This window comes from Gallus gallus, chromosome 13 (assembly GCF_016699485.2).
Source record: "Gallus gallus isolate bGalGal1 chromosome 13, bGalGal1.mat.broiler.GRCg7b, whole genome shotgun sequence".
In the NCBI taxonomy this organism is placed as follows: domain Eukaryota; kingdom Metazoa; phylum Chordata; class Aves; order Galliformes; family Phasianidae; genus Gallus; species Gallus gallus.
The window spans coordinates 4,112,442-4,139,091 of NC_052544.1; the positions used below are offsets into that span (position 1 = coordinate 4,112,442).

General features: G+C 42.4%; 1 protein-coding gene across 6 annotated transcripts in view; it reads left to right on the forward strand.

Moving 5' to 3' along the window:
* The window catches only part of SLIT3 (slit guidance ligand 3), a 526,297-nt gene that overhangs the window by 319,984 nt on the left and 179,663 nt on the right, over positions 1-26,650 (forward strand). For all 6 annotated transcript variants that reach the window (XM_040646811.1, XM_040646810.1, XM_015293584.4 and 3 more), the window contains 2 exons: positions 2,310-2,381; positions 22,939-23,010. In XM_040646811.1, coding sequence (XP_040502745.1) covers positions 2,310-2,381; positions 22,939-23,010 — 144 coding nt within the window. The remainder of the gene's footprint in view (positions 1-2,309; positions 2,382-22,938; positions 23,011-26,650) is intronic.

Consider the following 26,650-nt stretch of genomic DNA (forward strand, 5'->3'; position numbering starts at 1 on the left):
GTTCAGACTCTGAACTCTAAAATCTGCAGTCTCTGCTCAGCCTCTCACAGGGCTGCTATGTGCATGCAAAGAAACTGAAATTCTACTTTTACACACAGAGAAATACATTAGGAGGTAAAGGGTCTTAAACACAGTCATGCTTAATTTCAAGATAACTAATAGTTCCATTCCTTCTGGGAAGAAATTCTCATGCTCAGAGTTAAGCACAGAACTGAGTGCTTGGTTGCAGTGGGTATCAGGAGTCGGGAGCCCTGCTGCTCTCAGGGAGCATTACACATGTGGGTGCCTCCCAGAGACACAGATTTAGTTTGTGGAGTTGAAGAACCAGGCTGTACTGAGCGTCAAGTGACATCTATAATGAATATTTTCCCAATTTACTGAGCATCCTGCTAATTTCAGGTCTTCTGTACCTAGGGGTTTCCCTTACAGTGGTCCTGTGGATTATTTACATAGGCTAAGCTTCATTGTTAGCATTAGCATGACTGGACCTATAGAAACATGATTAAGGTTATTGTGCTTTTTCAACAAAAATCAATCTATGAGAGGAGCATTTTTCAGGAAAGCAATGCACAGCATATGAAGCTTTTTAATAGAAGGCCTTGTGAGTAGCATGCTGGGTTTATTTGCTTGTTTTAGTGTATCTGGCAGAAAAATCAATATTATAGTGTAACTCAAATAAAAATAGGCAATATATAATACTTCTTGTAGAAGGGAAGAGAGAGGTGGTTCTCAAATTGCCCCTGCTTTCTCTTCGTCTTGCTAGTATGTGCCAGCTTTATGCTTAATAAAGTATGCCTAATAAAGCCAACTGAAGTGTAAAGTACTTAGTCATGCAACCGGAGTTATATTTAACTCATCCTAAGTTTATTCCTCCTGAAATCCACCATTCTTTCCATCTGAGCAAAAAAAATGCTAACGACCCACTCAATTAAACAGCGATCTCAGAAGAAGCCGCTCGGCAGCCACTTCGCCGTCTCAGCAGTTGGATGTACAGAGCTGCTGGCACCTTTGTGGGGTGGTGGGAGAGTCAGAGAGCATAAATAAATAAGTATGTATATAGTTACATAAATATGTATGTAAAATATGCATGAACTGTCATGCTACAGAATCCCTTCTGGATGATTTTACGTCCTCGTGTATGTCGGTATAGGAGATACTGCTGGAAGTTTTGCCAAATTCAGCATATTCTCCAAAGATATGAGAGCAATGAGAAGCCTTAGCTGCCTTTATGCTTGCTAAGCTTATTAGCAGACCTTGTATGATACTTCATGCACTTCAATCATAAAAATCCCGACGTTCATTGGGACCCGGCCAAGGGCAACTTCCCTTTGGCCTTCAGACACAAACACGTACCTGGGACGCTCAGTGTCAGTGGAGCAAACAGAGCAGTTTGCTCGGGTTTTGGTGTGAGATGCAGGCGTTGTGCTTCCACAATGTAGGTGCACACGTGTATTTCTGTAGGCGTAACATTCAAGAGATCGGATGTCTGAAAATGCAATCGCTAAATTTTAGATTGCCACTTACAACTGTAATTTTCCAACACGAGAGGCAGATGTACCTGTACCGCTGCGTCCCCATCTATTGTAATGCGTATGCACGTGCAGGGAAACAAACGGGAGAAGCCCACACTCCACATATTGAATGAGACACTGGGAAGCAGCGTGGTGCCATGGGTGTCCATGCGGATGCTCCGTGTCGCGGCCGCGCTCCCTGATGTGGTTAGGCAGGCTTTGCATTCGCTCAGAGATCTTTCAATAGAATGGGCTACCAGATGGGACCGGTAACAATGCGCGGAGGCATCGAACCACCACAGACATTTGGTGCTTAGAATAATAAAAAGACTATAAAATTAGATTAGTTGAGTCTAATTTGGAACTGGTGTATTCCCTGTTCGCTCTCACAGCTCTCGGGCAGATAAAGCCGGGAGATTTAGTACTGTCAGGACAGAGGACTCCAACTTCCAGTAAAAGAAGAAAAGGCATTGTGGGAGGTCACGGAGGGCAGCCTGGTGACCTCCAATGATTTACAGGCCTTTAGCTTAATGAAATTGTTTCACTGACATGACGGTAAAAGCTCATAATGGATTGGATGCCCTAATGTAATGAAATTACTCCCTTCTGCCTTTAAAAAAAAAAAAAAGAAAGAAAGAAAGAAAAAAAAAAGGCGCAATTAATATTTACTGAGACCTGCCAGGCTCCGGCGCAGCGTGCGGCGCTGGCACAGCCACAGAGCCCCGCACCGCCTCGGGGACACCCGGCCCCGCTCCGGGCGGCTCTGCCCTCCCTCACCCTCTCCCTTCCTCTCCGCAGGCAGCTGGACAACAACCAGATCAGCTGCATCGAGGATGGAGCTTTCCGCGCCCTGCGCGACCTGGAGATCCTGTGAGTTGGGGCTGTGCGGGGCGCCGGGGGGGGCCGTTGGTGCTGCAGTGCTGGGGGAGCGGGCTGGGGAGGGCGCAGCGCGGGGAGCGGAGCGGCACCGCTGGGGGCACCGCAACGGGCGGCTCCGCGGCACCGCGCCGGCGGTCGGAGCGCTCCGCAGCGGCCCCGGGGGCGCGGGGCCGGAGCCGGGGGGGTACGGGGTCGCGGGGAGCGATATCTGACAGCGGACGCGGACAAACAGCTGCTTAAAGGGGTCGGTGTGCGGGAGGGAGGATGGCGGGGGCTCGGCTGGGTCGCTCGGTGCTGGCGTCGGCTTCTGGCGAGGACCCTGCTCCGGGGGCTGAAATACCGGCACGCTGAGCTCGGGGCTGCCGCAAACTTTACACGTTGACTGCTAAAGCTGCAAACAGAAAAGGAAAAAAAAAAAAAAAAAAGATGATTTGACAGTGAAATCCGCCTCTGTCAGAGAAAAAGCATGAGATTTATAGTGCTGTTGTCATGTGAAACCCTGCGTTACCACAGCTCTGCACCGAGCAGGTAACTTGCTCATTGTTAACAGGTACTTGTTCACATAGAGACCTCTCCTGCAATACAGTTTGAGCAGAGAAACGGATAAAGGCTTTTCTGAAAGTTAATGCTGCAAAGCTGGTAGTGTTAATGCCAGAGAGCACCCAGTCCTGAGGCAGAAGGGATGGGAGCAGGGGCAGGGGGACAGGAGCGCTCCTCGGGTCAGACCCTTCCATCAGAGTGATGGTGGTGCTGCTCCAGAGCCGAATGGCCTGTGCTAAATGCTGTGGGGAAGGCTGCTCAGACTGCTGCCAGCACTGCCCTTAAGTGGTACGAGATAGCAGCAGGGGGTTAAGGTGTGTGCCTTGCACAGACCTGGCACCTACAGGCACCAGGACTGGCACAGTGCCTGTGGCTGCCATGTACCAGCAGCACTAAGGCTGTAGCGATGGCACTGTGCAGTGCACCAAAGCTCTTTCGAATGTTTGTGTGATAAAGGGAATTCTGCCCCATGGGCTCTGGCCACCATGGACAGAGGCTCAAAGGATGATTTCTGCCTTTGGTACCAGCAGATGTGGGCTCAGTTGTGCTGTACTGGATAGCCGTGTCCGTGCCTGTCTGCCATAACCACCCCAGTACCTGTGGTCCTACTCTCCCAGGCTGGGACGTTGTTATCAGTCAGAGACTGTGCTGCTCGTACCAAGATAACAGGAGGACCTGAGGAGTATTGTTCAAATTCTATACTAGCAGCCCTTTCTAAGGAAAAGCAGTGAGTTAAAAGCAGTGAATAAAGTTTTATCTGCCTATGTTTTAGACTGAAAGGAAGAAAAAAAAAATCTGCTCATTTATTTGTTTGTTTGTTTTGATGGACTGTATTTCCATATCCACAAAGGGTGGATCGGTCCTCCACTGACACCAGCCTGTGCTACAACTCTACTACAACAGGCTGGGCGGTACTTGGAACCTTTATTTGTACTACACCAAGTTCTGTAGGCTCTGAAATAGTTGCTGGGAATGCATTCCTTCTCCCTGGGATGTCAAGTTAGTTTATTTACCCCTCTGTTTGCAATTGGTTACTTCTATACCGTATATTTGTGGGTGGGAGAAGAGAAGGCTTTCTTTCTACTGTATAAAATACATCATCATCAGTTCTTGAATGCATCTTTAATTTTCAGCACGCACATACTGCTACAGGAAAAATCAATCTCATTCTAAATAAGATGAGAAAATAGATTGATAGTATCTAGTTATTTTTCTCAGTCACAAAATTTGAGTAGAATACTTCAAACTTAATTTGAAGTGTTGGTTTTTTTTTCCCAAGGCATTTAAATCTCCAGCAAAAGACATTTGCCTAATGCACTAGAGGATATCACATCTTCAGTTGTAAAACAGACATAAATGCTAAAAAATTAGAGCAATTTGAGCCATCAAAGAATATCATCAAGCGAAACCAAAAGACATCAAGATAACATTTCAGAGAAGAGCTTGCCACTGTATTTTATGGAGAAATATTTTAACTCATAATGCACTATGTAGAAAACATTTAATCATTCTGGCCAAAAAAAAAGCTATCTATCTGAGCAGTTTGCAGGAGCACCCAATTACTTACTTCATTATCTTCCTGAAATCATGTGGCCTTTTCGATATCAGACACATTTGTGCACCTTTTCTCTGCATTCCTGCCTGTCTGCAGAATTGTACAGTTCTATAGGTTACCTGGGGAAGAGCTAAAATGCGTGGTGTTACCCAGAGAATAAATTAACACCTCCTCTAGGAGCACTTCGGTTTCCAGTTTAAACTTCTCATTCGACTTGAATTCCTCAGAAAACATGACTGCAAGGATCTTAGTGATTTGGTAAATGTAGCTACAGGAGGAAATTGCATTTTTCCTTTAAAATAGAGAGCCCTCTGTGGTCCATGTTATTTATTTCCACTTAAGCAAGCAGTCTTCACTTTCGGCTTCTTTTTTTATTTTTCCTGTGTTCTAAGTTCCTGTACCAACAAATAGTACTGAGGCAGAGATTCAGAAATTTGTGACTAATTTCAGTACTTTAAACAGGGCACTGAGCTGCTGACTTCACCTGAATGCTGGGTCAGGGCCAGGTATGGCCTGGCAGCCCGCGCTAGCACTCGTCTGATCACATCTCTGAGCTTCAGCGTTTCAGAGGTCCCGAAAGGTGTCCGGCCTATGTAGATCATAACACAGATGCTAAGTGTTATTGGTGACTGTGAGTTGGGGGTTAAAAAGCTGTGAAAATGTTGCAGTAAGATGCTTTGTGCGTTCTGCTGGTTGTCTTTGCCTCTGCAGCAAGGTGAAGATAATGTCTGAGAAATGGCTCTCAACCAACACGCTTACTTGAATGTTTCTTCATAGTGTTGGATAGGGGCTGGTTTTATTCCTTTTTGCTTCAGATCTTCTGTGCAGCTTTCCACAAAGGTTTTGTTTCCAATCTGTTGACAAGTAGGGATTTCTCCTGTTGACATCCCTCCTTTTCCCCCTGTATGTAATAGGACTAAACATACTTCACTGGGGTTGTTCTCACATTCACACAGCAAAGAAGGTGCACACGGCCAACAAACAGCAACAGCATGTAGAAGGAGGGACACAAGTTATTAATTAATGTAATAACCTGCAGAAAAGTTGAAGAAAATTGGTGTGAAACTTTCACAAACTAAAGTGTTGTCTTCAGAAAGTCTTCTTTCTGCTCTGTTCAATTTTTAGTTGCATCCTGTGGCAATATCTACAATAACAGCATTGATGAGAAATGTTTATTAGTGCAGCTGTAAGCAAGTTAAGATTATTTTTTTAAAACTTCAGAATAATTGCCCAGTATTCCTTATGGGATGTGGCAGTGAGATATATCCTTTGTATAATAGAAATGTGTTACTCTATAGCTTTGTATCCAAATGTTCAACATTACAATGCATAGGAGATAAAACTCTTCCAGAACTCAGAACTTCCCCTTCAATCCTATTGGATTTGTGGATAAAAGGAAGTAATTTCAGGGTAGTTCAGAAAGCCCAGTCAAACTGGGTAAGCCATTAAGACTGAGCAAATGGCCGTGCTATTGTCATTAGGCTGGAAGTGCTGAGCAGTACATGGTTATTAGGATCCATTTCTCTGTAAAATACAGAGCTCGATTTAGAAAGAAAAAAAAAAAAAAACACCCACTTTTAATTTATTTCTTGTTGTTTGTCCTCACTGGAATGGCTTGAAAACAGTGTGGTGACACAGTAGTAGTGCTATGTGAGCTGGATAGAAGGAATTATGAGTCATTGTTGACAATTTACCTGTAGTGTTTTCCTGGTTTTGTACTGTAAAAGCTGTTGTTTTTCCTGCTTTATGATGATTGCTAACAGGGACTTGAGTCTGAGCATGTTTTGTTCCTTGCAGTTCTTCAGCAAAAAAGAATCTCAAACCAAAAAACATTACCAGAGCAAGAGCTAATCTGAAAAGGATTGCTGACACAGTTTTGTTAAAGAAGACAAATAAGTTCTCGCTGGACAGAGCTAGACTGAGGAACTTGGAGTTTTACTTGTTATCAGTCACATTCATTGTTTTGGGTCTTTTATATATTCCATAGCCTGGAAAATCACCTTCCAAAATTTCACTTTACTTTTTGAAGTGAATGAGCACTGACTCGACCTTTAAGAGTCCATAGCAACAAACCGTGCTTGCAGGAGTCCACCAGTCAACTCTGGGCACTTTGGTGGTAAAAACGGTGGTGATTCACTTACAGGTAATGCTGAAGAAGGTTGGGCACAGTCATCCAAATGTCAGCAACAGTTTGAAACCGTGCCTTAAATTCCAAGTGAGCCCTAAATATTTGATCTTAAAAATAACTAACTAACTAATTAAAGAGTTGTAATGAAAACACCTCACCTTCCATCTCTGAGGTCTTAAAATGAAGACAATCAGAGTCTTAGAGATTACAGTTGCTGTATCAGTGCTTGAGTGAATCCTTTCCTCCCACGTCGCGCTGTGTGGGACGCGTTGACCTGCCAGGCTGGCGGCAGTTCTCCTGTACGTCCTGTGAAGTTTCCATTCCTAGCAAGTACCTTACAGTGCTCGGCCATGCCTTTATTGTCTCTCCCATGCATTCCTGTTATAAAGGATTGTGTTTCATAAAAATTTCAGTCATCACTGAAATTTCAGATAAAATGGCCGTAGATGTGTATGCTTGTAATACACACTGCTTTTTGTCCTAGCAAGCTTTTAGGAACTTGTATGAAAATGAATCGTTATTTTGTGTTACAGACAGGATTTAATTGTTTCCTATTGTTGTCTTCTGTGTGCCGAACTCAGTTATATGATCAGTTTCACTTTTTCTTGAAATGCTATTCTGGGCATGTCTTAACTAGGTAGGAGCTCTTTATTTGCTTTCCCAACATGGAGGGTCAGGGAGCTAAAGTCATGGCATAATTCTAAATATATGAGATGTCATTGCTTAATGAAAGCCTGAAAATGCCACACAAATGTGATTTCCTTCTATTTTCCTAGAAATTATGATTTGTTGAGGCAATCAGGATCAAATCTGAACTCTGTAAATGGTGTTCCGGTAGCTGATACCGAAATACCTACATATAATAATGAAAATGGGATTTTAAATGAAATGTTGTGCATAGCTGTTTGATGCATTCATTCTTGAGTAGAGTAAAATTAGAATGATTAGAATGATTGGTCTTTTTTTTTTTTTTTTAACCTAAAGATATATGTTAGCTTAAATGTATATAAATTAATAAAACAAATTAAAAATCTTTACTTATTTAATCAGTCAGCATGTAAATAATGTGTGTGATAATAACCAAACTGCAATAATTATTGTCTACGTGTGAGCAATTTTCTAACAGTATCCCCAGTTTCCTGTGTGCAGGTTGTATCTCAGGCGGTCACGTTATGTCAGAGGAGGAATAAAAGTTGGTTTGGCAATCAAGGAAGGGCTCATCCAGAGTACAGAGATATCAGTGGACAAAGGATAACTTCCAATTTTCGTTACTCCATTCCTCATTGAACTGTCCAGTGTTCTGTTCCCTTCCCATTCTTCCTGGCTCCTGTGTCGTTGTAGATCTTTATAGGAATGAGAAAGGTTCCGGATGAACTTAGCTGTTATTTTCAGTTTTCTGTTACATAAATAAGGTGAAGATAAGATTAACTACAGAAAGGCCTTTTTCTGGAGAACTTTTAGAAAGTACTGCACCCAGCGGACCCTGAAGAAATGAGATAAATAATTAACATGGATAGATGAGGAAAGATGGGGTGCTTACACAGTTGCTGTGTAAAAAATGTTTTTATTTGCTGATATATTACAGTGGGAGATCTGGCATCATTGCTCAAGATATGGAAATGAAATCTGAGATAACCTCTGTTCTACAGCATATTACAAAATGTGAGGTTGGAAGTAGAGCATAGTGAACGGAACACTATCCAGATGGCACCATGGTGACAGGCTTTATATCAAAGACCAGCTGAGATAAAATAAGAGCGGGCAATCAAGGGCCTCTGAAAATCACTGATGCCTGTTACAGATGTAATGTAACTCCCTCTTTATGGGGGGAATATATTTGCATAAATTCATTGATCAATGATTTTGCTAATCCTGCAGTATGTGCTGGGCATGCCCCAGCAAATTGATGAACATTTCTATCAGACCTCAGCGTGGATGCTGTATTATATTACATATTTAGAAAAGTGATGTTTCCCTCCTGGAGCATATGTAGCATTTGAATGCTGTGCTCATTCTCCCTTCCTGCTCCCATTAGGTTGTTTTTTTTTTCTTTGAGAGTAGCCTGGAGCCCTGCAGGCTGCAGAATTTACCAAGATAAGAGCAGTGCCAGGTTAGAATTATTAGATTCATGAATCACTGACCAATATGCTTTTTGAGAAAGCCCAGGTTTACAGCTTGCTTGTGTAAGTCTTTTATTGGTGCTGCAGTCACTGCTCTGAGAGACGCCAAAGTCAAAACTCCAGGAGACACAGGGATTTCTGGCAAACCTTCCCTCCATGGTATTAATTGATTCATTTGCATGCTCTGCTCATTTTGTGACCTGCCCTGCCTCCCCTTTGACTAATACAGTTCCTTTGTCAGTAATATAAAAGATGTAGAACAAGCATTTTGACTGCTGAAAGTCAAATGAATGTGAACGACTTAATCCTGAAGACACTCAACTGTATATTTAATGCAGATATGCAGGCGAACACCTTATCCAGAAGCTGAGCAGAAGACTGTGATGGGAACAAAGCTCCTTGCAGATAAAATTGAGCTGATAATGGAGTTATGAAGGGAAGTAACATGTTCCTGGGGGATGACTAGGCACTTTATGCCGTAACTTGCAATTCGTTCTTTGTATGACTCCCCAAGGAAGCTGAATGACCGTATGATGGTAGCTGTGTCCTCCTGGCATTAATAAGGCATTTTGGTGGGGAGTGGAAACTGCGTGCCCATGTGGCACAGCCTTTGGCACACCAACACCAAAGGTACCAGGGTGTCCCCAGCCCTTCCAAGTCACCAAGCCCAAAGCTGGTGGTGAATGAAGGAACTGCTGCTGATCTGGGATCAGTCAACACAGTAACAATTAAAAAAAATTCACAGCATACAAAGATGGTTTTCTTTTGTTCTGTATGCAGTTAAAGGTGTGGTTTATGATCTGTAGGGGAATGAATGGTTTGCTTGTTTCAGAGGCTACATTTGCCTCTCATGCTGGTAGAACAAAGACAGGCTCTGAGCTCTATCAGTCTTTATACAGGAGAGGGCTCAAAAATCCAGTTTCTCTGGAAATGGGGAGCACAATTTTGATGAGAGCTCTGTGTACCGAACTGTTAGTATGCCACGTTGTCTGATGTGTAACCTTGAAATGCAGCTGCTGGGACCAGGATGGTATGCATTACTCATTACTAGCATTTTCCAACGTTTTAACTTGGACACTAATATTGTATCTGTAGTAAACTGGAATTCAAAATAGTAATATGTAGAAGTTTGGCTAGGAAATGAAGTGGATAATTATGTTAGTATCTAAAAAGTACATACATAGAAACTTCTTCTGTCCTACAACCAAATAGTGCATTTTTTCCTTGTCATTCATAAGGTTATGCATAAAATACAGGTACATATTGTGAATGTGCAACATACGCAGGTTGAAAAACACATACATGTTTTAATTAGACTTGATTATTGTGGTTGTATACATGGAAAACAATTTTCAAAACTTGAAAGGTCTATGTAATTTAGACTGTTTATGTATCATATCCAGTTCTGTTTAACAAACAAGAAAATTTAAAAGCTGCAAAAAGAAGTGTGAAATGATTTTAAAGTGATTTGGAATCAAATAATCCCAATTTCTGTGTCATTTGTGTTGTGATAAATGAAGCAGTTTTACTAAGTGATTTGATGCTTCTGAAGTTGCACTGCATTTGTTGGGTTTCTGTTTTGGGGTGGGTGATCTGGGGATGTTTTGGTACATAGGCGTGATGCTGGCCACGCTGAGGCCATTTGCAGAGCCTTAGTAGCAAGATGTTTTTGAATGCTGTAAGGGTGCCCAGGAGCCTTTTGTTGTACCATAGCATGTGGCTCTTGAGTAGTTCAGAGATACCTCAGAAATGAGCTCGGTCACTTGAGAGCATCAAGTGAGGTGACCCCATGAAGGCAGGGAGGGAAATAAGGAACACTAGTGCCTTTTAAAAATGGCACGCAGCCCTTCACGGTGGTGGCCGGTGCGGGCTGTCAGTGGTTTGAATGGCAGACAGCAGCTGGCTGTGGAGGACAGGTTGGTGGCCATGAGGAAGAGATGCGGGAGCATACACCAAACAAGGTCTTTGATCGCCAGATTGGTCGTTCAGGTTTGCTTTTGCGTCTTTTGCCACCGCGATCCTAGATAGTGTGTGTCACCAAAGTGCTGTGTTGGTGGTGCAGGGAGAAAGGAGGGTGGGGAGGCAGCTCTCGCTCGTGGCTTCCAGCCTTGGACTTGCTCCCGTGATGGCGGAACTGCCGCATTGCAGCAGCCCCGCGCCTGAAGGCCGCCCGCAGCCCGCTGCTGTGAGGGGCTGCGGCTGGGCGGGCTCTGGGAGGGGGGGCCCATGAGCACCCCCCGGCTGCTGACTGGCTCCTTGGGCAATTCCAGCCATGTCTTAAAAGGCTTGGGTCTCCCCATCCGCGGCTAGGGCATCAGAAACCCAGCGAGGAGCCTCAGCTGATACTTAGGCTGAAATAGTTAGGGCAGACCATCCGCAATGGTCTTTTATTTGGTATGGGTACAGATATTCCAGGGAAACCCTCGTATATGGGGAGCAGTTGACTCCTTTTATGTAGCTGCTGTAGGATGCGCCTGTAGAATGTTCCTGAACAGATCACCAGCACTTTGAATCTTTTTCGTGTCTACTTTATTTTGCACTTTTTCACTCTGTGGACTGAACGCCATTGTAACACTGTGAGTATTTGATATTCAAATTGTTATGGTTTCTTACCTTGATTGTGTATGCGTGCATGAATATAAGCAGGTATTGTTGCTCCTCATGGGCAGGTGGTGTTTGGGAGAAGTTTAAAACTTTGAAAAATAGATATTTTTAAACATACTGACGTTTTTTTGTGCAACTCACAGAAAAGCTGTCTAATGTTTTATTAAAAGATAAATTTGATGTTTAATTCCTGATGGAAAGCAGATCCCTTTCCAGGTTCAGAAAGAGATGTGTAACTGCCCTTGTCTTGGAACTACACGTTGGCTTTGTGCTTTCAAAACCTTTCTTTTCTCTATAAAAGGTAATTTTTTGTGAACAATTGTTCATGCATACTGGTCTGAGTTCACAGAACGTGTATATCTCGCATTCCCTATTTCATTCACCAGGATTTAAATTAGACTATATATTAATCCTAACTTTCACCATGTATGAATTGCAGATAGGGGCATTGCGTACTGTTAGCATCTAAAATTATCTTGCAGATGTGTATCTGCCTCTCTCTCATTGTGGGGTGGGGATTCTGGTAGTAGAGATGTAAGTTCCTCCTGTGAAATATTTGCTTCTTTTCCTTCCTCTGATGGCTTTCGGAGGAGGAGATGGGCTGTGCAGCCCCTCGCAGCCCTTTGTCTTTGTTATTGGTGCTGTTAAGGGCCTCCTCATGCTGCCCTCACAGTGGGAATGCTTTTGCCTCTGGGGCAGAGATGGCAGCTCTAGGGGTCCAGGAACCAGGGGCAGCTCTGGCAAGGTGTGGGGAGTAGTCTGCCACTACAGGGCCACAGAAACACAGGGTTCTGGCAGCCCATGCTCCATGAATGCTGGGCTCCTGCTTTCTAAGAGGCTCTCGTAAAGTCTTTTGTACTGACACCAAACTGCTACCAGTGCCATTTCTACTCGTTGCTATACGTGTACATCCTGAGCAGCTGCCATGCGGCACACTGAGGGTCCCTCCCTCGGTCCTAGTGGCCAGCATGGGACTTGCAGGGAGCCGCAGTGCCGCATTGCGGCAGTTGACCAAGTGGCACCAGGCTGGCACAGCGGGAGTCCCACAGATAGGATGTTGTCACGTGGCCCTTTTCACTGGATTCACAAGTCTTTTTTCTTGTCACTTTCTCTCCATTGTAGGTCCATTGCTTGAACTGTCTTTTCTGTTTCTGGGTATGTTATGTTTGCTACAGTAGAAAAGCTTATCCACTTCAGTTAAAATACAGGAATTATACTGTTTTTTTTCTGATCCAAATTTGATCCATTTCTTCAGAATTTCTTTCAGTGGAGGTCCTGTAAGGAAACCACAGCACTCAGGCAACTCAGTGCTGAAACCTACCTTGGTGATAGCAATCTCCATCATCAAATGCCTTCAGCCTGAACAAATGGCAGAAGTTACTTGCTTCTTTCAAATTGTAGAGTTGGATAGTGTTAGTTTGAATTAGTTGATGTGTATAAACGTGCTCTAGCATCAGAAAGGATTAACCAGGAGCAACTGTTCCAGGAGGAAGCTAAAAATTTCTATTATTTTGTCGGAGTGCAGATGCATTAAACTCTGTCTTGATTGTTTTTCATCATTTCCATAAATACACACCAGTAGGCTTGCAAACTTCTGTATGCATAGAGAACCAATCCAGTTTCCATTGATTTTGACACAGAATCTATAAAATGCAGTATCTGACAAGCATGCAGTTGTGAACACTAAGATCCATATTTAATAAGAGATCTCTGTGTAACCTAAAAAAAAGTATCCATTTCAACACTAATTTCTATTACAGATACATGTCTCTATTATTATTTTAATTATACTAATTCGTCAAACAATGGATTTTCAAATGAATCTACAAATTCTAGGTGCTAAAATTGATTTGATATTGAATGCAGTTATATGTTTGATCCCCGTAGCTCTGATGAAAATCTGTCTAGCAGGCTAAGTGGACTGCAAGAAGTAGATTCAGAACCTGCTAAAATCAGCACTCGTTCAGTGGTCGTTGGTCATAGAATCATAGAATCCTAGAATGGTTGAAAAGGACCTCAAAGAACATCTGGTTTCAACCGCCCTCCCATGGACAGGGTCACCAACCACCAGACCAGGCTGCCGAGAGCCACATCCAGCCTGGATCTGCATATTGTGATAGTTGGACTTGTTTCCTGTGTATCAGTCATGTAAATCAAAACCACCCTGATGTTGTAGAGCATTTATACACTGTAGAAAATTGTAGAGGTAGCTGTGGCTCAGAGCCACTGTCATCATTCCCAATACGATGCATTGAAAAATGTGTAGGCTTTGGGCAAACACTTGAGAAAATTTTCTGATTCAAAAATAAGTAAAGGCAGTATTTCTTGTGTCATTTTTTACTCTAGAAAAATGGCCCATTGGAGAATGCTCGATTTAAAATAAAACAGTGGCTGAGTAGTTTCAGCTTGTGTTCTTTTGTCTTTGCTTGTTGTGATACTTTTACAACAAAAAAATCCATTCAGGCTGTATTGAATCTGTATTTCCTGCATAGAATTCAAAGGTGTTGCAAAAGATTGAAAAGCTGATTGAGATTACTGTGAAAAGCTTTTTCAACCCTCACTGAGAATGGGAATTAGAAGGAATCAGGGGATGCAACTGGTACCTGCATTTTGTACAACTAATAGAGGTGATCTGATTATGTGGAAAAATGGATGTTCTTCTCTTCATAGAAACAGAAACCTCATTAAGGGGAAGTGAGAAGATGTCTCATGTAAGATCATGTGAGTGACAGTTCTTATCTTGACATCTAGACAAGGCCACAACCAAATGAACTGTCTCCCCTTATTCCCTGTGTAACCTTTCTTATATTTTAATTTACCTTATCTTGGTTTATCTCAGCTTATTTTACTTTATTCTATTGTATTATTCTGTGGTCAACTTCTTGTTTTATCATACTTTATTTATTTGCACATTGGTGTAAGTAAATTCAAGTCTAATGATATGTGTGTGCACATAAAACAAAAATGCAGGATTTAAGATACAAGAAAGGTTTCAGCATCAGTCACCAGACATTGTCACAGGAGCCTTCAATTTTGCTCCCATTTGTGTACGTATGACAATGCAATATCTGATTGTACACACACATATGATTTGCCTCTTTCCTCTTTTATCCATTTACACTGACTCCCAGTCTCAGCTTCCTTATCCAGGCTGTTGTCCAACCAGTTGTTCAGCTGCAGCCCTTGTCCTCTGCTCTCAGCCCTGGCTCCTGGCATCACCAGCCCCAGAGGCTCCAGCCAGGTCATGGCTACGTCTCCAGGGAGAGCTAGTGCACTGACAGAACACTTCAGTTAATGTGGCCGAATGCTGTTGCTGTAGACAAACATGGTTGGTTTCTTTCAGGGTGACTAAATGCTAAAGCATTGCAGGACAGATGGAAGTTCAGTGCTTGGGGATATAACAGAACATTTTGTAAAGAGTTTATTTCTAAAACAGTTTCCCCAAAGTCTGATGTTTTTAAAAGTAATCTCCCTCCTTCAAGGGAAATAAAAACGAAAATCAATGTGCCATGAACATCTGGCCTTTTTAATAAGCTTAAATAGCTAAAATCTGGAAGTTAGACGCACATAAATATCAGCCATAGAATGGGAAGAGTCACAGAACTGTAGCAATAAATGTTGCTGTCGGTTTTGTCTGTACTTCCATGCAAAGCTCATTTATTTTATTTTTTTCATGCATTTCCAAAAAGAACGCTTTCTTTTCTCAGTATCCTCAAACTAGTCATGTTTCTGATGTCAGCTTCCCGAGTTAATGACGCTAGAGCCTCTCATGTTGCTGTGATGAGAGCATTTGTGAGCACATCGATGAAAGATTAATACTGGGACAGAAACCACAGATTGGCGACTGGTTATTTTTATTTATTTCTGTGGATCTCGCATGTCACCTGGAGACTATTTAGGAGATTATTTTCCTGGGCTAACATTGTGTTTAAAAATAGCACTTGTATAGTGCCAACTCATTTTAGAGTTGGGTACAAATATTGAGACAAAATCCCAGCTGTTACTGCTTTTGCTGCTAATTTGAGGTGTCAGATCAGAGCTCTACTGCTGTATGTCAGTGAATAAGGCCCCTTGTGAGATCATTATGTTTTCTAACATTTCAGAGTAATGGATTAATCAGTGCAGCATCAGTTGCTTTCATTATATGCTCGCACGGTAGTTGTGGGCTTTAATTTAAACAGACTGTGGGGAGATCAGAGGACTGAGTCAAAGAGGGGCCCAGGACTCACCAGACTGATGGATCCAGCAGAGCTTTGCCTCGTGCCGAGCAAGAGCAAATCCTGGATGCTCAGTGCCGAGGGATTGAGTGCCAAGGCCATTTTGCTTTTTCATCAGAGGCCATGAGAAGTAGTAAATATTTAATTCAATGCAAATTCCTCCTGACCTGAAAAATAGCTCTTTACAACTTTTGAAAATATAGCTCCTTACTCTCACCAGTCTCTGAGTTAATTACAAACATTAATCAAGTCTTAGTTTTGTTGCTAAAAATAGCTTAGATTCAGTTTTTGGAATTGGTAAGCTGCCCGTGCCGTTAGTTCTACTAAATGGTGTTTCAAGGCTGTCAGGGCTCTGAAGCTGTCATCGTGTCCCACCCCAAAGCAGGGGCATCCAGTTCCGTGCTGTTCCAGCACTCTGCTCCTCTGCATAGCTCAGAAATTGTCACAGAATCATAAAATCATTTGAGTTGGAAGGGACCTTCAAAGGTCATCCAGTACAACTCCCTGCAATGGACAGGGACACCTACATTACATCAGGTGCTCAGAGCCCTGTCCATCCTGACCTTGAGTGTCTCCATGTATAGGGCATCCACCACCTCTTTGGGCAACCCGTGCCAGTGTCTCAGCTCAGTAAAAATTTCTTCGTTATATCCAATCTAAATCATAGAATTGCCTGGGTTTAAAAGGACCACAATGATCATCGAGTTCCAACCCCCTGCTATGTGCAGGGTTGCCAACCACCAGACCAGGCTGCCCAGAGCCACATCCAGCCTGGCCTTGAATGCCTCCAGGGATGGGGCATCCACAACCACCTTGGGCAGCCTGTTCCAGTGCATCACCAAATCACTAAATCTCCCCTCCTTTAGTCTGAAACCATTTCCCCTTGTCCTGTCAGAGCAGACCCCACTAAAGAGTCTGTCCCCTTCCTTCATACAGCCCCATTAGATACTGACAGGCTATCAGGTCACCTTGTAGCCTTCTCTTCTCCAGGCTGCACAGCTCCAGCTCTCAGCCTGTTCTCATAGGAGAGGTGTTCCATCCCTTGGGTTATTTTTGTGCCGCTCCTCTGGATGCACTCCAACAGGTCTATGTTTCTCCTGTGTTGAGCACTCCACATCTGGACGCAGTGCTTCAGGTGAGGTCTCACAGTGCGGAGCAGAGGGGCAGATCCCCTCCCTCACCCTGCTGGCCATGTTGTGTTTATGCAGCCCAGGATACAGTTGGCTTTGTGGGCTGTGAGGGCACATTGCTGGCTCATGTCCAGCTTACCATCCACCTGTGCCCCAAGTCGTTTTCGGCAGGGCTGTGCTCTATCTTTACATTCCCCACCTTGTACTGATAGCAGGGGTTGCCTCAACCCAGGTGCCAGACTTGGCTTTGTTGAACCTCATGAGGTTACCTGGGCCCACTGCTCAGCCTGTCTCGGTCCCTCTGGATGGCATCCTGTCCCTTGGGTGTGTCAGCTGCACCACACAGCTTGGTGTCATCTGCAGACTTGCTGAGGGTGTCCTGCTGTCACAACCTGTCACAGCACCGCTGTGTTCCCTCCCCATCTCCACTGGCAATCTGGGTTGAGCTGCTCAATCTTTCTTTTTTGCATCAGTTCACTCACTTCTGAACAGAAATGACATTATCATGAAAACTATTTACATGAGGGGTTTAATTATGCCTGGAGATGCCTTGGTTAAATCTTAATAAATTATCCAGTCTCATTTACTGGATGTATAGTTGCACTGGGGATAGGAAGCCTGTAAACCATGGCAGTTATGGGAGAAGTAGTACTCATGGAGTATGACAGTAATTCACTCTTGGGAATGTTACAAGCCTGTGGATATGCCATTTGTAGCTATCCGTTGCATGCACATAGATAATAATCTTACATTAGGCCCAATTACATGGTGTTATGGACACACAACACACGGATTACATACACAGCCAACGAGCACACTGTGATAAAGCCGTGGTGTAATTGAAGGAGACAGAAGGAAACGTTAGACTTGTTAGCTACCAGCGCTGCACTGCCTGACGCGGCTGCTCCCACCCAGCCTGCCTGCCTTGCTTGTCTGCTCCAGGCTCACAGCCCACATCTCACAGGCTCACTTTCACAATATGGGTTTATCTCACAGCGAGGTAGCTCAGCACCTTATTCTTCCTGCAGCGCGTTGTTGTTCGCTTAGCACAAAGCCCACAGATATGCCAGAGAGTGTGCTGCCAAATGAGGGTTGTTTGCAGGATTCCTGCTATCAAGTGATGTGTTTTAGAAACCTGTAAAGAATCCCTGTCTCCTAAGGGCAGAAGTTGGAAAACAAAAACACAATAAACAATCTGGCTCCTTCTCAGATCTTTTTCTTTTTACCTATCACATTACTTGGCAGCGTATAGCACAGTGCTAGATTTGATTGTATGCATATTGATTTGAGTAACTTCAGATTTTCTTTCTCTGCTGGGTTTGAGTGTCTGTGGGTCTGATTATTTCTTTCTAGCTGAGAATTTTGCAAATGCTGCAAACTGTAACCCAACAGAATCCTGGTGTGTATCAAAAACCTGAATGGGCAGCACAGCGACCTCCGGTAACTGTGGGAGATGCTTGTTAAGGCCTGGACAAAAGTGTTAATCAGAAATTTAATCTACCATATAATTTCTCAATTTGATTAGCTGTTGGTGCTAATCAGCTGCCGAAATGCAGTGTGAGAGCAAATCAGTCTCTGTTGCAGTCAAAAACCACAGGATGTCTTCAATTCTGCTATAATATGACAGGTTTTCCCCATCCCTTTAATTTGAATTCAGTTCAGACTGCAAACAGGAAGCATCACTGTAGGTGTTGTACTGATGCTCATTACAAATATGTCTTGGGATTAAGGGAAACTGGTATTTGTGTAACAATTTTTACCTTTTGACAATGACAAAATAGGACAAAGTAACTTTTTGTAGGCTGAGATGCATCAGATATTGTTACTGTCATCAGTGTTATGTGCTTAAGAGAAGAAACCAACTCTTCTACATGTTTTCCACTTGAAATGTGACTGGAGAACATTAACGTGCATTCTACTTATTGAAGTTCCAATTGAAGAAATGAAATAGTTAACATTTCAGATAATTCTGTTATGTTATTTAACATCTTTCTGACATCATTGCCAGAAGATGCTTCTCTTGTATTTAACTGGAACAGAGCGGGAGATGTACTGTAATGAAAGTATTATTATTCCAGATGAATAAGTCAGCAGTCATTCTGATATTCATTATATGCTCTTAATTATATCACTAATTTAATTTCAAGTAAGAGAAACAAAATCTCTGTGTACTCTGTAATTTAAAGAACCGAGCATGTATAACTGTTGGACTGACAGCTGGGGATTTCTCTCTGAATTACTCCAAGGAACACAAAGGGATGCTTACAGTTCCTGAGGTTCTTAAATAAGATATTTGTATAATTAGTGGGATTCAAAATGTAAATCCTTTCTTTTTCTTTCTTTTTTTTTTCCTCCCCAAACTATCTTCTATAAAAGCTGTGCAGTTTTTTCTAGTATTAGGAATACAGGTTTTTTTTCTCTCATTTAGACCTGAACAACTGTATTCCTATTCAGGAGTGTGAAGAAAGGAGTAAAAACTAATCATAGAACCACAATCCCTGGAGTTGGAAGGGACCTTTAAAGGTCATCTAGTCCGACTCCCCTGCAATGAAAAGGGACAATGTACCAATATTATTTAAAAACAAAGAAATGCAGCAATCCACACACGAGAGACGTTTCTGTGGGTTGACGATTTTGATTTAATTACACTTAGTGTAGAATTAATGACTCTTTGTCAGTGAGGTACAGTGGTGCGTGTGAATTTGGAGCGAGGCAGAAGACAACAGAACTGCAGCTGCATGCTGTTAAATTTGAACAAGGAATTGGTGAAAGGAGACAGGTAATTGTTATCAAGTCATGGTGGGATTGCAAACTGAACATTCTTTCCTTTACAAAAACCAGATGAGTCAGGGCTATAAATCAGCTTTGTTCTTCAGACGGAAGAATGCAGCACCGTGCGTGCTTCTGTCCAGTTTGGGCTACTGGCAGAGAAGTGAGTTAGGAAAGGAGTTCCTCTGGGGTTGTAAATTGAAATCAGTGGGACTATGACAGTACGTATCACTGGAGGATATACCACCTCAAAGGCTGCTGATCCCACATTATGCGTCTTCCAAGTAGTCCTTGGAGGACCCTTAGGACTGCTGCAGTCTGCTTCTGCTTAGCTGGCATGATCTGACAAGGATCACGGCTCAAGGTGGGAAGTTTGTTGGCATAAATAATATTTTATATAACCTCAATTTCCTGATTCAGCATTTTGGATGCAAATAGTTTACAGGGAGACGACTTTAAATAACAGGACAGCAAAGGGACAAGAGTATTTGGGCTGTGGAAGAGGAGGAAGGCACGAGGCAGGGGAGAACCCAGCAGCATACAAGTTTCAGAGGAAGTTTAGGAGGATTTTTTTCACACAGAGGGTGATGACAGACTGGAACAGGTTGCCCAAGGAGGCTGTGGATGCCCCATCCCTGGAGGCATTCAAGGCCAGGCTGGATGTGGCTCTGGGCAGCCTGGTCTGCTGGTTGGCAACCCTGCACACAGCAGGGAGTTGGAACTCCATGATCATTGTGGTCCTTTTCAACCCAGGCCATTCTAGGCCATTCTATGATTCTATAATTCTATGATTCCCCAAGCAACACTGGAGGACTTGAGAGATTCTGGTAGTTTTCTATTTTTTATAGCTTCCTGATGTTTTTGCATCTTTTCTGATAGAATTGAGTCTTAGTGGGATAGAAATGAGAGTGGGGCCTTGAAGCTGCTAGCAAAGGAATGGAGCAGAATTTATTTTTCCTTTCACGTTAAAGATGCTGCTCTAGTGTGTGCTTTCCCATCAGGACTCATGCCATTAAAATCGTTACCGGGAAGGTTTCATGTGCATGACAGAAAGCTTTGCAAAATGCCTCTGGAGCACTCCTCTCCCTGATGTGTCCCTGTTCAGAAGCCAAAGAGTTCTCCCCATGCTGGGGCAGCGCCTGCTGTGTAACCAGCAGCATGTTACGTTCCTTCAGCTGCAGCTCAGCTGCATTGCCAGCAGTTCACTGTCAATTAGTGCCCTTTGCAGCGTTTGGCCTTTTTGTCCTGAAATGATTGCTGTTATCATAGGTGCTTTATTGCCTTCATTATATTTAACATTTAAATATCAATGAAATAATATATTAATAAGTCATCTGTGCAATGGTTATCGGTTAGATTTATCCTTGAAATTTTTGTTTAAGGAGTATATAAATTCAGCACGGACGTAGGATTCTTAGAAGGAGGGTTATATATTTGTTGATGAATTATGGGTTCCCTTTGCGTGTTGGGGGCAAAGACTAAGCCTCCTTTATCTAATATTTTGCAAGCAGAAATGCTGTATGTGATTAAAATAACGCTTTGTCTATTAAACAGAAATATTATAAGAAATTTAAAAATATTTCTGAATCATCAAACCATAGTAAAGGCGCTGACCTTTCCACATGCAGATGAAGAGTTGTGCTGGGAGACAGGGATATGTTCTGTGCCCTTGGCAGAGGGGAGCTCCCTGCCACATTGTGTTCTGCCTGAATCCAGCCTGCGTCCTGAAATCACTGCAAAGTCTTTGAATTCCTATGGCTTCCACTGAATCCTGTAGTGCCTTGTGTGACCTACTGGAACATCAGCTATGTGTATGTGACTTAATGTTTGTAAGCTAATTTTACACACTGCTGTTGTTTATTGGTGCATACCTGAAACCTTCTGACCAAGGGCATAGCTCATTTTTATGTACCAGGCAGCTGAGACAGGGGGTGAATTACATGTTTATGTTTGCAGAAAATAGTGGTTCAATTAGGAATTCCATTTGTGAGTCCCGTTTGAACTTTCAAACATGGATGTGATACAAATCACAAATAAATATATTGAGGGTTGGGTGTGCTGCATACATGAATGTATGTGTACGAATGCTCACGAGTGGCAGTTCTGTTGTACGTGCTTGTTTTGGCTGACTGTCCACAAAAAGCATTCATCCCGGATCATTAGCCAAACAAAGTAATCAAGTAATAGCAAAGTTGTGTGATATAATCTAATTTAACTTTAATCTGCTAATGTTGTAGATGACGGTTTTGCCAAGGGATTTCTGGGCAGAATTGTGAAATGTTTTTAGCTTGGCACACAACCAAGAATGCTAGCTGGGTTCTGAAAACCTCTTCAAGAGCCTTTGATTAAATGTCCTATGTAAATGCATATTGTTGGAACAACAGAATAGTTCAGGGAAGGGTAGGTACTGTGGTGCTTCAGCAGATACTTCCTTCACCTCAAGCACAGACACACCAAAGCACTGCCTCCAACCCCGGTAGTGCTGCGGAGCACTGGGCCCTTCCCGTAGAGCAGGGCCTGCTGCACGCCGCCGTACTGTGGGGACGCGTTCATCTGGGCAGCTGCAGCAGCACCAGGGGATGGGGCCTGCTGACATCTCTCATGGCAAACGGGCTCTGTGTTTGCACATTCGAAACCCTGAGCGTGGCAATTATGCCTTGTTGGAGTGCTTTCCATTTCCTGTGCCATCTTGATCAACTTTATAGCTTCTAATTTGCTAGAGAGTCATTGATATAATTAGGAGCTACGTAAATGGGAGCAGCGCACACAGCTGATGATAATGTAGTCAGTTCGTTTTTCATAAGAAGCATTAAGGGGGTCCCTACCAGCAGCTTGAGATCATTTTCTCTTCAAGCTCTTTCTCTTCAAGCTCTGCTTTGATAGAGGAGCAGAAATCCTCACATGCCTGGGTCATGGCAAGCTTTATTACAGTCCCTCCTGCTTCCCACATATTTTTTTCATGAGGAAACCAAAGAGATGGCACCCATCTGCCCGTGTGTTTTCGGAGAGTCCATCTGAGCTGTCTGCCTGGGTGAGCCGGCTGCGTTAACAAGCTGTGTGAGGGAGCAGCTCTCGTTGTGAGTAAGAGCACTTCAAGTCCAGAGCTTCCATTCTGTGGCACGCAAGTTTGATGTGTCTCCAGTCAGCTGGCCCCAGATTTTCCTGCACGGTAGCAGCTTAAAAAGTCTTGGTCTGTTTTCATAGTAGGTAGAAACTCGTTTCCTGTATTCCCTAGAGCGTGGATGTGGTAAATAGTAACCCTCATCCATTTTTATACAGATATTTGTTATTTGCTCTAAAAATATCTTTCTTGACGTGTCACAAATTGTCTGAGGTACTGGTCAGCACGGCTTACTGCTGGTGCCAAGCAGGTCTGCTGTATGAGTCGAAGCAGCTTGTTTCTGTGAGTAGTGTGTTGCTGCAGAGATGTAAATAACTGATCAATCCGTAATTCAATTTTACTTTGTGTTTTTTTTCCCCAACAGTACTCTCAACAACAACAACATCACCCGCATTCCTGTTACCAGTTTCAATCACATGCCAAAGATCAGGACTCTGTGAGTAATATCTTTGAATATAATAATAATGGGCTAAGGCAGCACTTGGAGTATTTGTCATCATGTGAGGGCCAGGGCCAGGCCTCAACCTGCAGCGTGGCCCCACACAGCCAGGCGGGCAGGGATCAGAAAATCAATTTCTCTACAGCTGATCATCATTCCATTGGAAAAGCTCTGATTGGATTAACTGGAAGAAAATAGAAAGACTATAAAATAAGATGGTGTGCATCTCTGGAATTTAGCCATAGCATTTTCTTCAAATAAATTATTCCTTTAGGAAATGCACAGCTTCAGATAAATCATATTTAAAGAAAGTCACTTTGTTTTGACCTCCAACATCTGAAGCCAAACAAGACGCTTTTACTCTTAAAAGTAAAGAAAAGGTAGTAATAACCAGCCCAGATTCTTTTCATGCAGCTGAAAAATAAAATGAGGCAGGGGTACCACATATGTATGCGTAAAGTCATGTGAGGAAAATTAGCTGAGTTGATGGAAATGCCTCTTACTCATGTCACTCTGTGAAGGACAGCCTCTCATTTACATTTACTTTGTTAAATGGTCACATTCATAGAAATTAATGTAAGTAATTAAATGAGAACTAATTTATTTATTTATTTTTAGAAGAGAATGGATAAAGCAGGTAAAGGTAGGGTTAAGGTTCCCATGCTTTTGCCTTTTCTCCTTCAACCACAGTGGTGCAGAAAATTTGCTTGGCTTCTTCAGATCAATCAGTCTTGTCTGTTACCAGAACTCAATGTGATCTGCCATTTTCCTTTTAGTTTAATTTCGGAGATGGCTTTGTATATAGCTCCCTGGAGGCTTACGCTGACTAATCCTTCTCTGCTGTAATTAAGGGAAGAAGAAAAAAAAATAGAGAAAAAAAAAAGGGAAGGAAGTCATAAATAGGATTTATAAAGGGAAGCTTTTATATTGAATTCTGAGAGCCACATTTTATAGAACATGAATGCTGACCCACTCTAAAAGGATTTGCTGGAAATTTAATTTAGGGTCTGTGGCTAAAAGGGCACCTTTACAAACTTGCATTTGTATTCATTCACCTTACGTTTTGTGAAGGTAGTTTCATCAATATCGAGTGGCATGTTTTAGTCTCCAAAGACTGCCAAATAACATGCAGTATCTTTTCCAGGACTGCAGTGTAGGGATTAGAAAACCTGCATAGCCAGGTGGAAATACAATAAAATGTTTTAATTTTCTGTATTTCCTTCCATCTATCTCAAGAGAGTCAGAGAAAAGTCATCAAAATAGCAATTAATGTAATACAAGCAAAGGAGTCAAATAGTACTTCCTAATTTCTTCCGCTTCTTCCTATTTAAAATCATTTTCTGTCTCTGAATTATCACATCTCACAAATAATACCTTATTAATTATAATTATTGATAAAGGAAGTCTGCATAGCTATATAATACTTTCAGATTATCTTCTGTTCAGATTTTAGGCTAATGCTGTTTAGATTTAACCAGCTTGTGTTGAAATGGGTATTAACAAACAACTAATGTACATAAAACTGATCAGCTTTTGTTCATCTATGAAAAATATTTATATGAAGATTTTTGGGGGGAGGGGAAGTGAAAACTGTAGTATTTTCTGTAGTTCCCTGGGCTTTATTTCACTTAGTAACCTGTTTCTCCCACATTAATACACAGCCTCAAGGAACGGTTTTCATGAAATGAAACACCTATGTAAGGCAGAATGGCTGAACAACATCCACTGTTTAATGTCTTGGTCAAATTCAGGTCAAATGGATCATTGCAGTTCTGCACTTTCCTTAAATGATCATCTACTTTTCTGCCTTCTCAGAAAGCTTCACATTTAGACATACTTTTGGAAGATCTTAGAAGGAATCCCTATTCTGGGTGTCCCTCAAGCAGGGACAAGCCCTTGTCCCTCTCTAGCTAAGGCCTGGTGCAGTGCAGATGATGTTTTCACTATATATCTCTCTTACACATCATGGGATCCTCCATTAGCAGGACGTTTGGGGCTGCCTGTGCCACAGCTGCCTTTGCTGTGGTGGTTTTGTGTGTCGTGGCACTCAAAACAATCTGCTCATTTAAGAACAGAGCAGGAAAAATAAAGAGCGTATTCCACTTGAACGTGACCTCTCAGGAGAAAAAGAAATGAAAAAAAAACCTAGGAAGATTTGAAGCACTCGAAAAATTCTTTAAGAGAATCAACCCTCCTGTGCCTACCTTTTTTATCGTCTTGTCTTTTCTTCTGTTAAGTTTCACTGATCTTTTAACCTTGATTGGAAGTGACAGGAATTAGTTTTTATTGATCTGCTTTCCTTTGCTTGAAACAGCTTTATTTATATTAAAGCATGTCCCTCATACTTATTTGCTTAATGGTAAGTATGCCATTATCTCTGCACTTTGAGTGACTGCTGAGATAGGGAATTGTGTAATTTATTTATTTTTTCATTATATTTTTTAAAGGCTAAACTGAAATTGTCCTGAATCACTTCACTGTTTTTCATGCTTGCAGAGAATCAGTGTTATCAAACCACTTGTGGCTATTAATTATGAATTAATTAATTATTGACATTTTTATTATTAATTATCAAAAAACATATTCCGATAGACTGCCCTGTTAAGCTTGACAGGCTGAGCTCCTCCTAAAAGCAGGCTGTGGGAAAGCTGAATGAACAAAACAGTGGAGCTCTGCTGAGGCTTTCACCAGAGGAGCTGGTGAGGGAGTGACAGTTCACACCACTAACACTGGGAAACCCAAAAACTAATTGTACACATATAATGAGAGGAAAAACAAAACAAACCTCGACAACTCACTGAACTGGGAAGATGCCCCTTTTGTGAAAAATTTAATATTCCCTCCTGCCTACCATACCCAGGATGCAGGGAATGGCCCAGACTGCAGCTCCTGAAGGAGGGTCATTCACACCATCATTGCTGACTGCCGTGGTGGGAAGGGATGACACTCTGAGCATGTAAATGTAATGCTTTCTTTAGCAGTTAGAGCAGCATCGCGGTACCTAGGATAATTTCTATGTTATTTGCTTTCCTTTCTTTGTAAATGTGTTTATTTGCTTTCAATCGACACAAAGTGTTCCAGACAGATTAATAACAATACATTTTACTGGAAATCTAACTTACTGTAGTGTTGATTAAATAGCTTTATAATCTCTTAAAAAAAACAATGTCTTGAAGCCATCCTTCTAAACCGATTACACTCCACAGCTCTCCCAGCAGGTGCTTTCCACCTCCACAGAGCAAACTCAGTCCTGGGTCTGCACCCTCCAGCTGTGGCTGCCCACCCCAGCATATAGACTGGGGCCTGTTGGCCAACCCTCACCAGAGCTGGCAGCAGGAAGGGCTCAGACACACAGCCACCTTCCCTGCTGGATGGACAAGGCTAAATCCAGCAAACACCAATTGGGGTTGTCTTTTTTTTGTGTGTAATGCCTGTAATATCAGTGAATAATGCTTTGTCTAACCATTTCTGACAGCATTTTCAATCCATTTTATCATTTCAGCTCTGCTATCACACTGCAAATATATGAGTCATTACAAAGAATGAAATAATTAACATCTTGGGCTTTTGTTTTGACCTAAAATTTGGTAGCTATCAAAAATACCAAATTCACTCTCTGAACTCATCATAATGTGGC